This window comes from Myotis lucifugus, unplaced genomic scaffold (genome assembly GCF_000147115.1).
Source record: "Myotis lucifugus unplaced genomic scaffold, Myoluc2.0 scaffold_65, whole genome shotgun sequence".
Classification (NCBI taxonomy): Eukaryota; Metazoa; Chordata; class Mammalia; order Chiroptera; family Vespertilionidae; genus Myotis; species Myotis lucifugus.
In genome coordinates, this window is record NW_005871113.1 from 2,965,639 (window position 1) to 2,979,011 (window position 13,373).

General features: G+C 50.5%; 1 protein-coding gene across 1 annotated transcript in view; it reads left to right on the forward strand.

The window, feature by feature from the left end:
• The window catches only part of PTPN14 (protein tyrosine phosphatase, non-receptor type 14), a 101,851-nt gene that overhangs the window by 58,476 nt on the left and 30,002 nt on the right, over positions 1-13,373 (forward strand). Inside the window, 6 exon segments of the mRNA XM_023754754.1 lie at positions 3,420-3,455; positions 3,457-3,491; positions 4,621-4,708; positions 8,020-8,108; positions 11,077-11,164; positions 12,204-12,286. Coding sequence (XP_023610522.1) covers positions 3,420-3,455; positions 3,457-3,491; positions 4,621-4,708; positions 8,020-8,108; positions 11,077-11,164; positions 12,204-12,286 — 419 coding nt within the window.

Below are 13,373 nucleotides of genomic sequence, written 5' to 3' on the forward strand. Positions count from 1 at the left end.
AGCACTGACCTGGGTAACTCACCCCTGGGGATGAAGTTATACAAGAAACAGTGCCTGTTCTCAGGCAGACAGAGCGGTTGAGTCAATCAGGAGTTTGCAAAATCCAAAGGCAAAGTCAGGTGTATTGAAGTACATCAGGGTTTTATGTGGGGAGAGAGGGCTGCATGAGCTGCATCTTAAGGGATGGGCAGGATTGCAGAGAGGAGGGGAGCAAGGAATGGCCTAGACCCGTGGTCGGCAAACCGCGGCTTGCGAGCCACATGTGGCTCTTTGGCCCCTTGAGTGTGGCTCTTCCACAAAATACCACGTGCGGGCACGCACGTACAGTGCGATTGAAACTTCGTGGCCCATGCGCAGAAGTCGGTATTTTGTGGAAGAGCCGGTATTTTGTGGAAGAGCCACACTCAAGGGGCCAAAGAGCCGCATGTGGCTCGCGAGCTGCGGTTTGCTGAGCAGCAGTTTGCCGACCGCTGGCCTAGACAGAGACAAGGGGCAGAGGCAGGTGGACAAGAGTCAGCTGGCCAGTCGGACTGTCACGCAGGGGTGCAGGAGGGGACCTGAAGGTGGCAGGGGAGACCGAAGCATCGGAGGAATGTGACCATGTGGGCTCCATCCAGGGGCTGCAGACCCCGAATTGGCGAGCTGCTGGTGTAGACCAGCGAGACCGTTCGTGGGAGCAGGTTAGATGAGAACCTGTTGTGTTCCTGGCAAGAGATACGATTTAGGTGTGAGCAGTGAACATAAAACCAAGAAAGTAAAGCAAGAGAGATATTTTAGAAGTAAAACGGGGAGAACTTGGCTTCTCACCAGTTGTGGCATCAGGGAGAAAGTCGGGTGTCTGGTGACAAAGGTTTTAGGAGAAGTTAGGCTGTAGTTATCAGCCATAGTCAGGGCATGCGATGGGTTTAAATCACTGTAAGGAAGTCATAGGCAGACCAGGCGAGGGCTCCAGGAGAGACACAGAGCGGGAGAGGTGGCCCAGAGGAGGAAATGCTGACATCCAGCCGGGGGAATGTGGAGGCCCTGCCACGGGAGTGATGGCTGAGAGGGGTCCTGAAGGCGGGGTGACCTTTCCCAGGATGTGATGTGATGTGATGGGCCAGGCTGGTTCTCCCAGGAAGGGTCGGCCCCAGTGCGAGCGGAGATGTAAAAGGGGGGTTTGCCTGTGCCCGGAGCCCTTGGGAGAGGAGGCCTGGGAGGGCAGGCTGGGTCCCAGGGAAGTGGCCTGAATGCCAGGCCCAGGTGTTGACCTAATTGAGCAGGCCATGGGGAGCCACGGCAGGTTGTAAACTTCCCGCTTGGTTCCACCAGAGCTTTCAAAGGGAAGAATGCATTCCTTTTGGTGGGGGAGGGCAGATGGGATGAATGGCTGTGTTTGATCTGAGAGAGTAACCGAATTTGTCACATGGCATTTCTGCAGCGGAGAAAAGAACAAAGTTAAGTACACAAGGGCGCTCCACAGGTGTGCGGCTGTGTACAGGCACGCACGCTGCCATTTGTCATTGGTGCGGGGCCCACCCCTCAGGGAGGCCGGGGCCCAGGCAGAGGCTGTTGAGTGAGCACAATAGCAGAGGGTACCTGTGGACGTGTCCTTCTTTCAAAGAAGGAAGCGGAGGTTCCATGGAGCACTTTTTGATCTTCACTTAATCTTTATTTTATTCTATTGCCTCATGCCTCCTATTAGCTTTTCAAAATTAGGATGGGGTTGCTACTGCCGCTCAATGCCCAGATGCACACACAGAGCTAAAGCTGAGTCATGTGGTGTCTTTGTGTTTCCACAGCATAAAACTGAAAATGTGGAGCCTTGTTGCTTACCATAGCCTGGAGTCAATTCAGTGGATGGCTAAACAGGAAACAGTAAATTAACTAGTTAACACGTGAAAAATAAGAACTGCTCTTCTCTAAGGTTTCTCACGAGCATCTGCAGAGCTAAAGAATTTCCAGGAGATGGTCATGCTGCCATTCTTCAGCTCTAAAAATGCTGAGTTGTCGCACTTTCATCATTTGAGATAGTTTTGAGGGGTATCTTTTTGGGGTTAGTGTTTCATCGATGCAGAGTTATTAAGTTGGAGGTGATCTTTATGTAAGTGGTATATTAGAATCAAGGAGGTTTTCTGCCTAAACATCACCCCCAAACCCCCACCCCCAGTGTTTGCAGGAGCCCCAGAGGGCTTCACCAGATCACACAGCCCAGGGCCCCTCTGACGCCCCCTCTGGAGCCCAGAGGGGAGTGGTGCGCCTCTGTGCCCTCCTCGGTGCTGGGAAGGGTGGAGGCAGCTGGCCCCATAGCTTGAGCCTCTCCAGGCCCCACCACTTGAGCCTCCCCAGACCCCACAAGCTCTAGGATCACTCACTGCCTGTCGGTGTCTCAGGAACCAATTGCCCTGGGCTCCCTGTCTGGGATTTACTCCTCCAGACTTCATCTCTCCATCGCAGACAAGGCGTCGCTGGTGAATGTTTAACAAGCCCTGTAAATGCTCCCTCCAGCGTTGGAGGGGAGCTGGGAAGAGATGTGAGTAATCGGCTCTAATCCCATGGGAGCTGGCTCACCACCCGTCCCAGGGGCCTGGGTTTCAGTAGGTCGGGACCCCAGCCGGACACCAGTAGGTCGGGCTGCTCAGCTGTTATCTTCCAGAGTTCCCTTGAGGCATGTTAGCTGTCCTGGCCTCTTTGGCTCCCAAGGCTCCATCAGGGAACCTCAGGATGAGCAGGTGGCTCTGGCTTGGTTTGCTGGTGGTGGTGGTGGTGGACAGAAAGGCCAGGCACAGTCCCTTCCTAGCTCAGCTTTTGATGGGATGATGGCCTGGACACTCATTTGCCTTATCCCTGATGGTTAAAAACATGTAAATACTTAGAAAGCATCCTATATAATAAAACCCTAATATGCAAATAGACCAAAATGACCGGTCGCTATGACGTGCACTGACCACCAGGGCGCAGATGCTCAACACAGGAGCTGCCCCCTGGTGGTCAGTGCGCTCCCATAGGGCTCGCTGCTCCTAGTGCTGCCACGGAGGTGGGAGAGGCTCCCGCCTCGCTGCTGCGCTCGAGGTCCCGGAGTGCGAGAAGGTGCAGGCCAGGCTGAGGGCCCCCCCGCCGCCCCCCTGCCTCCAGTGCATGAATGTCATGCACCAGGCCTCTAGTTTTTAATAAAAGTGAGTCTGGTAGGGAAAAAGAATGTTAATGAAAAAAGAGCTATTCCTGGACCCTACAGCGTTTACGTGGCAACCCTAAATGCGCCTTAAAATAGTCTAAGTTATACCGGAGAGAATGTTAGAAAAGTAATCAGGAACCCCAGTCCTGAAAACTACAACTTTGGGAAGGAGTAGAGGGAGACGGGGGAAGGGAGGCGAATGAGGCCGTCTGGAGACGCTGGAAGCAGGATGGTAAATGACCTTTGCTGCCGTCTGTTTTCATAGGATTTGCCCCTGGAAGAGGCTGTTCTGGAGAGCACAAAAGCCACAGGTAAGGCAGGAGCACAAAAGCCACAGGTAGGAGGGCTGCCGGCTGGGCCCAGTGCCGGCCGCTGTCCTGTCCACGGCAGGAGGCATTTGGCCCCTACCCCACCCCTGGCCTGAGTCCACACAGTTTTATGTCTTCCAGCCCGAGTCAGCTCTGCTCCCAGAGGTGTGTGTAGACTGGGCTACTTGTCCTCCCTCCCTCCCCTTTGTTTTCTTACCTCTTTCTCCTTTTTTTAAAAAAAAATATATTTGATTTCAGAAAGTAAGGGAGAGGGAGGGAGAGAGAGATAAGAAACATTGATGATGAGAGGGAGTCATTGATCCACTGCCTCCTGCACGCTCCTACAGAAGCCAGGCATGTGCTCTAACAGGGAATAGAACCAGTGAACTCCTGGTTCACAGGTCGATGCTCAACCACTGAGCTCTTACCCCCCTTCTCTTCCATGCCAGCGAGCCTGCACAGATGTGGAGTTGGTGGCCTGGAGAGTTCATCTCTGGAGCCTTCCTAAAAAAAACAAAAAACAAAAAACAAACCTGTTGCCCGGCCTGGGAAGCCTGGTGCTGGCCTGTACTAGGAGTGAAGACGGAAGAGAGCTCCTTTGGGTGGGAAAGGCAAGATCACAGGGGAGAGGAGGGCGCCTTTAAAGTGAGGAGGTCCTGAGCGCTTGGGAGCAGGGCTCCTTGGGGCGCTTTGGGAACGATGGAAAACCATGTCCTTCCCTCCAACCTCAGAGGACCCAGGCAGGGGTCCTAGGGTCTCTCATCTTGGCCGCTTGGCTCCCCAAATGCCATCCTCATAAACTCTTTATTGTTTTTTTTTTCTTTTTCCTTTTTAATAGCTGTGACTTTTTTCCCCAGGTGGGAGAAAAGCTTTTTTTGAAGCAAGCAGCATTATTCTTAGGGATGTCTGGAATAATGATTCAGGCTTTACAGGGGCTGCGGCTCTTCATTGAATACCTCACCTTCCTCTTACTAGTCCCTGGTGCATACAGACTCCTGGGGACTATGTTGATGCATCACGTAATGCACCTGCCCTCACGGTTGGGTGGGTGGTGATTGCTCTTCCCAGAACTGCAGCTAAACCCCAGCTCTGGAATGTGCCACGGGGAGGGCAGGATCTCCCTTAACCGTTTCCTCCTTCCGTGTCTCTTGATCGCAGTGGAATCCTGCCAGCCGAGGCTGAGCTTATGTACATCAACGAAGTGGAGCGCCTGGATGGATTCGGACAGGAAATCTTCCCCGTGAAGGTAGCGTCCGCTGGCCTGGCCTTGCGTCAGTCTTCTGAGAAGGGCACAGGCATTTGGGAAACCGGTGTTGATAGTAGCAGGCAGAACGGCCTGGCTTTCTCTCTGCCACGTGGCATTAGTTGGCAAGTCCGGTGTACGTTACTAAAGCGGATTTTTTTTTTTTGTAACTGAGAGATTTTGATTGGATGGGTTTCAGGAGAAGAATATCTCATTTATATGCTATGAGTGAGTACCAAACACCAGCCCATCCTGCACAGTGAAGGGGGCAAGGCCAGGGGACAGGGAGCTAAGGTCGCATGTGCCTTAATAAAGACCCTCCCCTCGAGGTCTCTTCCCCATCCGTATTCCCTCTCCTCTTCTTTAAGCTGATACCCATGGTTTCGGGCGTCCTTTATGCACCCATGCTTTCTCTCTCCTGTCCGAGAGAGCCTCCACTGTGGGTGTCCAGTCCCCCTGGTGTTCTCTGGAAACTGTGCACAGGAAACTGTTACAGCATGTCACCTCCTTTTCAAAAAAAAATCCACCTCCTGAAGTGGGTGTGGTTTTGGGGCGGGGGGGAGGTCATGGTGCACGGGGCGTTTATACAGCTGAGCCCATAAGCCAAACTCGTTTTCCTCTCTCTGCTGACCAACTTTGCAAAAGATGGCGTTTTTGTATCAGAAACCTAAAGCAACTGGCACGTGTCAGCAGTTTGGGAGACGCCTGCCATTTCGGCATAAACATTTCGCTCCAGGCTGGCTCCGCTGGCTGTTTTATAAGCGTTCCGTCCCCCCTCTGCTGCGAGTTTGCAATTTGCCGTAATGAGAACGGCCCGTGTGCATCAAGTAGAATGGAGCGGGGTGGCCGCAGCTTGTGGAAAGGGCTAAATGGCTCCTTTTCAGATGTGTTTAATTTTCTTTCGCTTCTCTCGTGGCCGCCCTTCGTGGGGCTGGAACCCATTTTCCTTGCCATAATGCCTTAGACGCCATCTGCATCCCACTTACATTTCAGCAGCCCATCTACAGTCATGGTGCTCTGGGTCACGGAAATAGAGTAAGCTGTTCTCCACTTCCAGAAAACTGACTTCCAGTCCCTGGGAGTGGGGGGTTTTGTCGTGGTGGTCATTTGCCTGTTTTGATTTCAGTGCTGCTGAATTGTGGGAGGGAGGGGCAGTGGAGATAGTGTGTGGAATCCACTGTGCTTGGTTCTGATGCACTTTCTAGTATGTTCCTTACAGGGCGAAGTCCAAGGGGACACCGTACCTTACCCTGAGTGGGCAGACAGGCATCGCTGACTCACTGCCCGTGGGCGTCAACAAGCTGGGCTTCTTTTTCCTCTTTCCTTTCCCCCCCACATTTCTGTGCATGACTAAGGTGACCACCTACACACCACAGGATTCCTGGCAACCCGAGGAGGAGGGGCGGGTCAGCGGTGCCAGTGGGGGCAGGGATGTGGTCAGCGCTGAGACAGTGGGCAAGCAGACAGGACAGAATGCAGGGACAGACTGCGGGGAGGCAGTCCCTGCGGGTTTGTGCAGGTCCCGTTGACCAAGGAAAGTATAAAACCCTCTGATGGCGTCCGAGGGGAGGACATTTCCGTTTAGCGAGGGCTTTTCCATGAGTGGCTCCTTAAAGATGCTCGAGGCTGGAGGAGGATGAATCTGGCTCCCAGCAGGCCTGCCCGCCTCTCCACAGACACAGGTGTGGCGGCTGCCTCAGTGGCTCCTGTACAGTCAGAGCACATGGGCATGGGGAGGGTGCTCTGGAGTGAGTCAGAGTCTGGAGTCTTGGTCCTTGGCGAAGTCCAAGGTCGAGCCCTGCGGTTCTGCCCAGTGCAGTGCCCCAGACGTCCGTTCTGAGCTTTTCCCACCCTGTCATCTGCTCTTCCTGGGTCCGCGTCCCCACCAGGCTCTGGCCGATCTGCTGGCAGAGTGCCTGGGGCAGCTTTCCCCAGGATTTTCCTTTCTCCTCCCGTCTCCACGTCACCTGCCTTCTTCTCCCACATGTTTTCCTGTCGTATAACTTCCCTCCTCATTTCTCATACTGACAAGGTCCCCTTTCCCCTTCCCAGTTCTTTCTCTCCCGACTCTTTCTGCTTTGGCCGCCAGCAGGGTCTCACCTTTCTCCATCTCGGTTGGAAGACTCCTATTCAGTGTTAGCTTTGAGAGGTGGGTTGAGAAGAGATCACTGAGAGGGGACACGGGGCCAGGCAGATTATATGCAGTGAAGCCACAGTCCACGTGCCTCTTCCATGTTCACAAAGCTCTCAACCAGCGTTTAGCATCCCATGCTGGACTGTGAATAATAGATAGTGAAGCATCACCCTACATGATGCCCTAATAGGAACCCCAGTGGCCAACACTGTGAGAGCAAAGCCTAGAAGACAGAGATTCTGTAGGATGAAGAACCCCCTGACCAAAATACCATCCTGTCAATCAAATCACACACACACACACACACACACACACACACACACACACACGCGTATTACCTCTTTATAGGAATAGATTGCTTTTAAAAAGAAAATAAAACATCTATCAGAAATTAAAAATGTGATATCGGAAATGGAAACTGTAATAAGTTAGAAGATAAAATTCAGAAAATCTCACCAAAAAACAAAGCAATGGGACGTGGGAGGCAGAAGATAAAATTAGAGGGCCAGCGCAGGATGTCCAACATCTGAATAATAGGAGTTCTACAGGGAGTAAACAGGAAGCACGAAGTAGTAATTCGAGAAAACTTCCCAGAACTGATAAATGTGAGGTTCTGAAGTAAAAAGCCAAGCTTAGTGGGCTCATATAAGATACACACTAGGGTGTTAGTTGATGTAAGTTGGTGCCTCCAAGGGAGAGGAAACTGTGGGTCCATCTAGGCCTGCTGTTGGCTTCTTTTAAACAAGCTCTAAAGAATATTCAATTCTTCCAATTATGTGCATATATCATTGCATGTATGTAACGTGCATATATAATCAAGCTATGTGCATGTACAATTTTAGTTTAGAAAACAGAAACCAGGGTAAACATAGATGTTCATAGATGTTCCCAAAAGAGAACATCTGAACAGCCAACAAATCTGAGGAAAACCCTAAAATTATTTTAAACAGGAAAGGTGTGGTGACAGATTGAGAAAAATGTATACCTCGTACGTTAGGATGTACAGTGGGGCGCATCCCTTCAGGATCTAGTTGCCTGATTGCCATGCTGCTGTGACTCATTTGATTTATGGGCGAGAAACAGGGCATGTTCCCCACGGGTTGCTGAGGCCCAGTGCTGGGTGCTGCTGGACCACTGGGCATCTGTTTCATCACCGCTATCTTTCCTTGATCTCCTACAGGACAATCATGGAAACAGTGTGCACCTGGGCATTTTCTTCATGGGGATTTTTGTGAGAAACAGAATTGGAAGACAAGCAGTAATACACAGGTAGTCTTATTTTCTTTCTCCTCCCTTCCCCCCTTGTCTTTTATTTCATTGAGGAACTAGACAAAAACCCACTACATAGAAAAGTTATTCAAATGATTGAATCCCACTGTTGATCAGAGTTGAGCTCTTCTCAACTCAGTTAAGATCAGCCCTCTGTGGGATTTAAGTGGTGGTGATGGGGAATCTTATCTCACTTTTCCTGGAGGCCTGTTTGGGAGTGGAGGGGGGGGGATGGGGTGGGGGAGGCCTTCTTCCCACCTCTGACCCAGGAGGTGCATCATTGAACCCCATTGACCCAGGAGAATGGGGACTAAATTTTATGAGTCCGTTTGGAGACAGGCTCTCCAGTTATCTCTTGCTGGTTCCCTTTGCTGGAATCTCCATGACCAGTCATTCAGTTCAGACTGACTGCTTCCCCTTGTCCTAACCACAGGTGCTAGAAGAGCGCTAACTAGTTTCTAGATTCACAAAAGAGGGTTAGTTATGAAGGTGTGTTTTGAAAAAGCAACCGATTTGTTACAAATTAAAGGACGTTGGGACTTTTTACTGTCTTGACCCTTTAACTCTCTTTTCCGTGTAACATGCGTAGAACTAATATAGGGGTATGTCCGAGTGTCCCCTCAGTGACATGCCAGTGAGCTGGCTTTGTATCCGTGCCCATAGACCCCATGTTCGTCAACAATCTGAAACAATCGCCTGCTCGCTTTTATTTACAAGGGAAGACATGTGGCCTGTTATTTTTTGGAAGAACAGCTTTCCTGTGTGTGCATCTGGCAGGCATAGCTGTGCACTAGGGTAGAGGATCCAAGAGGGTCTTGGAGGGAAACACATAGAGAATAAATATTCTATGGAAGCCCTGGAGGTAAGCCTGGGCCAGCCACCTGCTCTCTGGGTCAGCGGTTGCCGCAGGTCATTTTGAGACACGTTTCCTACCAAAGGCTCCCTAATGGGCTTTTTTGTCCCCCCAGGTCTCCGCTCTGCCATTACTGTTGTCCTTTATTTTTTCTTGCTCTTTGATTAGAGACATCATTGAAGCGTGAGTGTGGAGAGAGATCTGTGGGGCTACTGAGTAAATTTGATTTTTGGATATACTTAGTCAACCCCATACAGCAACAAGAAATTATAAATTAATTGAGTAAAATATAGAAATACGTGCAGAGTTGTAACTATAACATTTGGTGCATATCTAAAGCTATCCAGGTATTTGGTTCCACACAGTTCTCCATAGCTCGAGAGAATAAAGACTCTCTTGAACTAGAAACTTTCCAATACTTGCCGAGTGCTCACTTCAAGATAGTGGTGCTGAGTTCTCCATAGCTAAATCAGTGCTTTATTTTTATTTTTTTTCCTTGAGCCTGGAGACGTAGACAAGTCTTGCCTTATAGCTAGCGAGGTTAAATAGAAGAAGATAGCAATTTGAAAGTTGGCTGGTCACAAGCCACACACAGGATGTGTTCAGTCTCCTTGGGAACTGCTTCCAGACCGCTTCCTTTAGTACTTATCATGACACTCCTCACACGGTGGGAATTTATTTCTGCGATAATGCCACGTGAATCAGGCCATAGGTGAAGTCATATGGTGGAGTGAGGAGTGGATTCGGAGTTTTGGCAGTGGACTTGAAGGAATGGAGCCAGAGGAAACCAAATACTCTCTTCTCTAGAGACCTTCACTGAGAAGCATATAGCTTTGTGTCCAGATAGATGTGATCTGATGGGATTGTAGGTTGGCAGACAGCCGTGCTGAGCACCTGGAGCCGGTATGGCCCCAGCAGATGTACATAAACACAGTTGGTACTGGTGTCACGGAAAGGTGATTGGAGGAACATCTGGGAGCCCCAGGTATAGAAGTCACCCATCCCTGGTGAGCAGAGTGAGTGTGCCTAAGTCATGTACTCACATGCGTCTAAATTGCCTCATCACCAAACTAGAAGCAATAATAGCTGCCTTGTCTACCGTAGAGAGTTGATCAAGGAACCGTACTCTGTACAGATGGGAGGCAATATTATTACGTTCAATGCTTTCAGCAAACATTGAGCACCTGCTGTGTGCCAGGTACGCGGCTCCGTGCTTGGAATACAGAGATGTGGAAAGCAGAATCTACCTGGGGCATGGACTTGTGGTCTAGTTCGGTTTCATCAGGGGGCTAGTCACAGAAGTAAGCAGTCATGATGCAACGTGGTAGCCGGGAGAGGGCGACACCAGTCTCTTTCCTAGCATGTGGGTGGGTGGGGATGAGGAAGGGCTGCCGAGAGAAGGCGACTCCTGAGCTGAGTTACGTGGATCATCCAGGCAGAGGGGGAAGTGTGACGAGGAAAAGCGCGATGGAGAGCAGTCAGTGGGCAGGAGTTATAGGTTGGGGCACAGGGTAAAGGGTAGGCAGTAGTGAGAGCCGGTTAGAAATGGGCTCCAAGTAGAATGGGAAGCAGTAGCTTACCTCCCCTTGTCTGGTGGTTATTTCTGTGTATCACCCTTTAGATAAGGTCTTCATGAGGAAAGAGAAGGAGTGTGTGTGTGTGTGTGTGTGTAGTTCACAAAAATGTAGGCACATTAAATATTCGCCTCCCAGGCATGTTTCCTAGGTGATGTGTCAGTGATGTACATGACAGCACAGAATCCACGTGGATTCTTCACCTAGATTCCGGAATAATGTGTTTCTCCATCATTTAAAGCCAGGATAGCAGGAGATCCTTTGTCAGTTTGGAACTGGGAATAACAAGGCAGCAGAAGTCTCTGACAAATGTCCCCCCTACTAGACAACAATATCTAGATACTGTTTGCATAGGAGTTTTTAGCTATTTCAATAGATTCGGGTTGCACTTTCTATACTCTCGGCCTTGAGAGAAGGAACATTTTGCTTTTGAAAATATAGCTAGGTCATCATTTATAAAATCAGCCAGTGACCCGCCTGTGAGGATTCATAAATGCATGGACTGTCTTGGGGCCAACACGGTTGCCTTTGTTTTTCTCAGGTGGAACGACATGGGGAATATCACTCATAACAAGTCGACCATTCTGGTGGAGCTCATCAACAAGGAAGAGACTGTGCTCTTCCACACGGTAAGTAAAGCGCACGCAGGCAGGGCCCGGCCGGCAGCTCGCCCCTTGGCTTCTCAACTCGTAGTGTCCTTCCTTGCTTTCCGTAACTTGAGCGAATAAATAAATGTTCTATGGAACCGAAACTTCCAGCCTCTGGCCCAGTGCTGTCATTCCTCACTCCAGGATAATGATAGTGATTTCACATTCAAATCGCCTGCTTTCCAAGCTGAGGTTTGACTCTCGGATTGGGGTTCCTCCCCCTGCCTTCTGTGTGATGGATCGCATTGTCTGTCTGGCAGGCCACGTTCCTCAGCACTCTAGTTACAGCCCTCATCAAGCAACCTCTGATTCTGTTGCCTGGCATTTTCTTTTGCTGGCTGACCTGGGTTTTCTTTCCCAGCATCGCCCAACCTTGTCTGAAGTCAGCTGAGCGATGGCCCTTCTGTTGAGGGCCTCCTCCAGAGCCAATGCTGTGCAGCTCCCCGCCTCTCATTTAATGATGCTTGTTGCTCATTCCACGCTCTACCTTCATTCATTTTTATTTTTATTTATTTTTTAAAATACATTTTTATCGATTTCAGAGAGGAAGGGAGAGGGAGTGAGAGATGGAAACATCAATGTTGAGAAAGAATCATCGATTGGCTGCCTCCTGCACGCCCCCTATTGGGGACTGAGCCCACAACCCGGGCATATGCCCTTGACCGGAATCGAACCTGGGGCCCTTCAGTCCACAGGCCGACGCTCTAGCCACTGAGCCAAACCAGATAGGGCCATTCATTCATTTATAAAGCACTTAGTTTGGAATTATGTGAAGACATGCCAGTTCATCACTGTGCTCCCAAGGCCTTGGGCATAAAGGATTCTTTAGCAGACAGTACTGTCTCGTTGTCCTTTGATGGGCTTCATGCCCATGGCTGCCACTGAATCTTCAGCACGTTGGTGTGTGGCTCAGGGTGTTAGTTTGTGATTGACAGGAAGGGATGAGTCCCTGTTTAGGGAGTCCTTGTCAAATGCATATATAATCAAAGGAATGTTTATTTTTTCCTCTGTCTTTTCCAAGGATGACATTGAAAATGCCAAGTATATCTCTCGGTTGTTTGCTACACGGCACAAGTTTTACAAACAAAACAAAATCTGCACTGAGTAAGTAAACGTTCCGTCTGCCCTCTGAATGGAAGGTTTGGTCCGATTAAATGCCTGTGCTTTGGGGATGTTGTAGATGGCTTTTCCCGTTCCCTCTCTTCCCCTCATTCCTTGTAGAAGCTAAAGGAGCGCGTTCACGCCAGGCGGGCCCGGGAGCGCTTTAATGATGAGGACTGTGCGGTGTAGTTAGTGCCTATGCCTAGAGAGCAAATAATTCGCAAATTGACTGTGAGCGTTGGACTGCCTGGATGGCTCGGCCCACTGTTGCCATTAGTGCCTTTCCAAGCTCTGCGATGAGTTTGGAGGAGCTGAGCTCTTCCCAATTTGCCAGGGCGCCCCTTCGTGTCAGACGCGGAGGAGGTTCAGAAGCGTGTGACACAGTGACGAGCCCGCTTGAAAGAGAAGACGCGCCTGTCATCCTCGGCCCCGCTTCGCTGACACAGTTGGGCAACCCCGCGTGTGCCTGTGGGTCATGGCATCTCCCTGTAAATGAGGGGCCAGGGCAATTAGAGGAGGACTGGGAGGACACTAATGGATGTCACCCATCCGCGTGTGTGTTTTACATTTAATTTGGAAATAAAGACGATAAAGGGAGTCTGATGAGGGAACTTAAATGTGACCTGACCTTGGATACCGCGTGCTGGGGCTCACGCTCGTGTTGCCTTTCCCTTGATTGCCTTCAAAAGGTTGCTCCTCGGCAGAGTACGTCCGCGGTTGGGGCGCCCAACGTGTTTAATTTCGTTTCAAAGAACGTCAGGGATGTAAATGCAAGAGAGGGACTGCCTTTCCACTGCCCCAGTGGACACATCCCAGAGTGTGCGAGTGTGGTCCTGACGCGGCAGCTGCATTACTGGGGCCTGCAGACTCTTTTCTCTGCACCATGCACGCTCTTTCACAGCAGTTGCTGCCATTGGCCGCTGTCAGGGTCTGGAAGTGTAGTGGATAGTATCAGATCTGCCAGCCAAGTTTGCAAATGTAAATCAGAGGAGAGTTGACCAGAGCTGCCTCCCAGCCCACATGCGCACGCTCGCTCTTCTCTGGGGCAGGGATCCCCGCTAGCTCTTTTTTTTGCAGTTCTTCTTTGCTG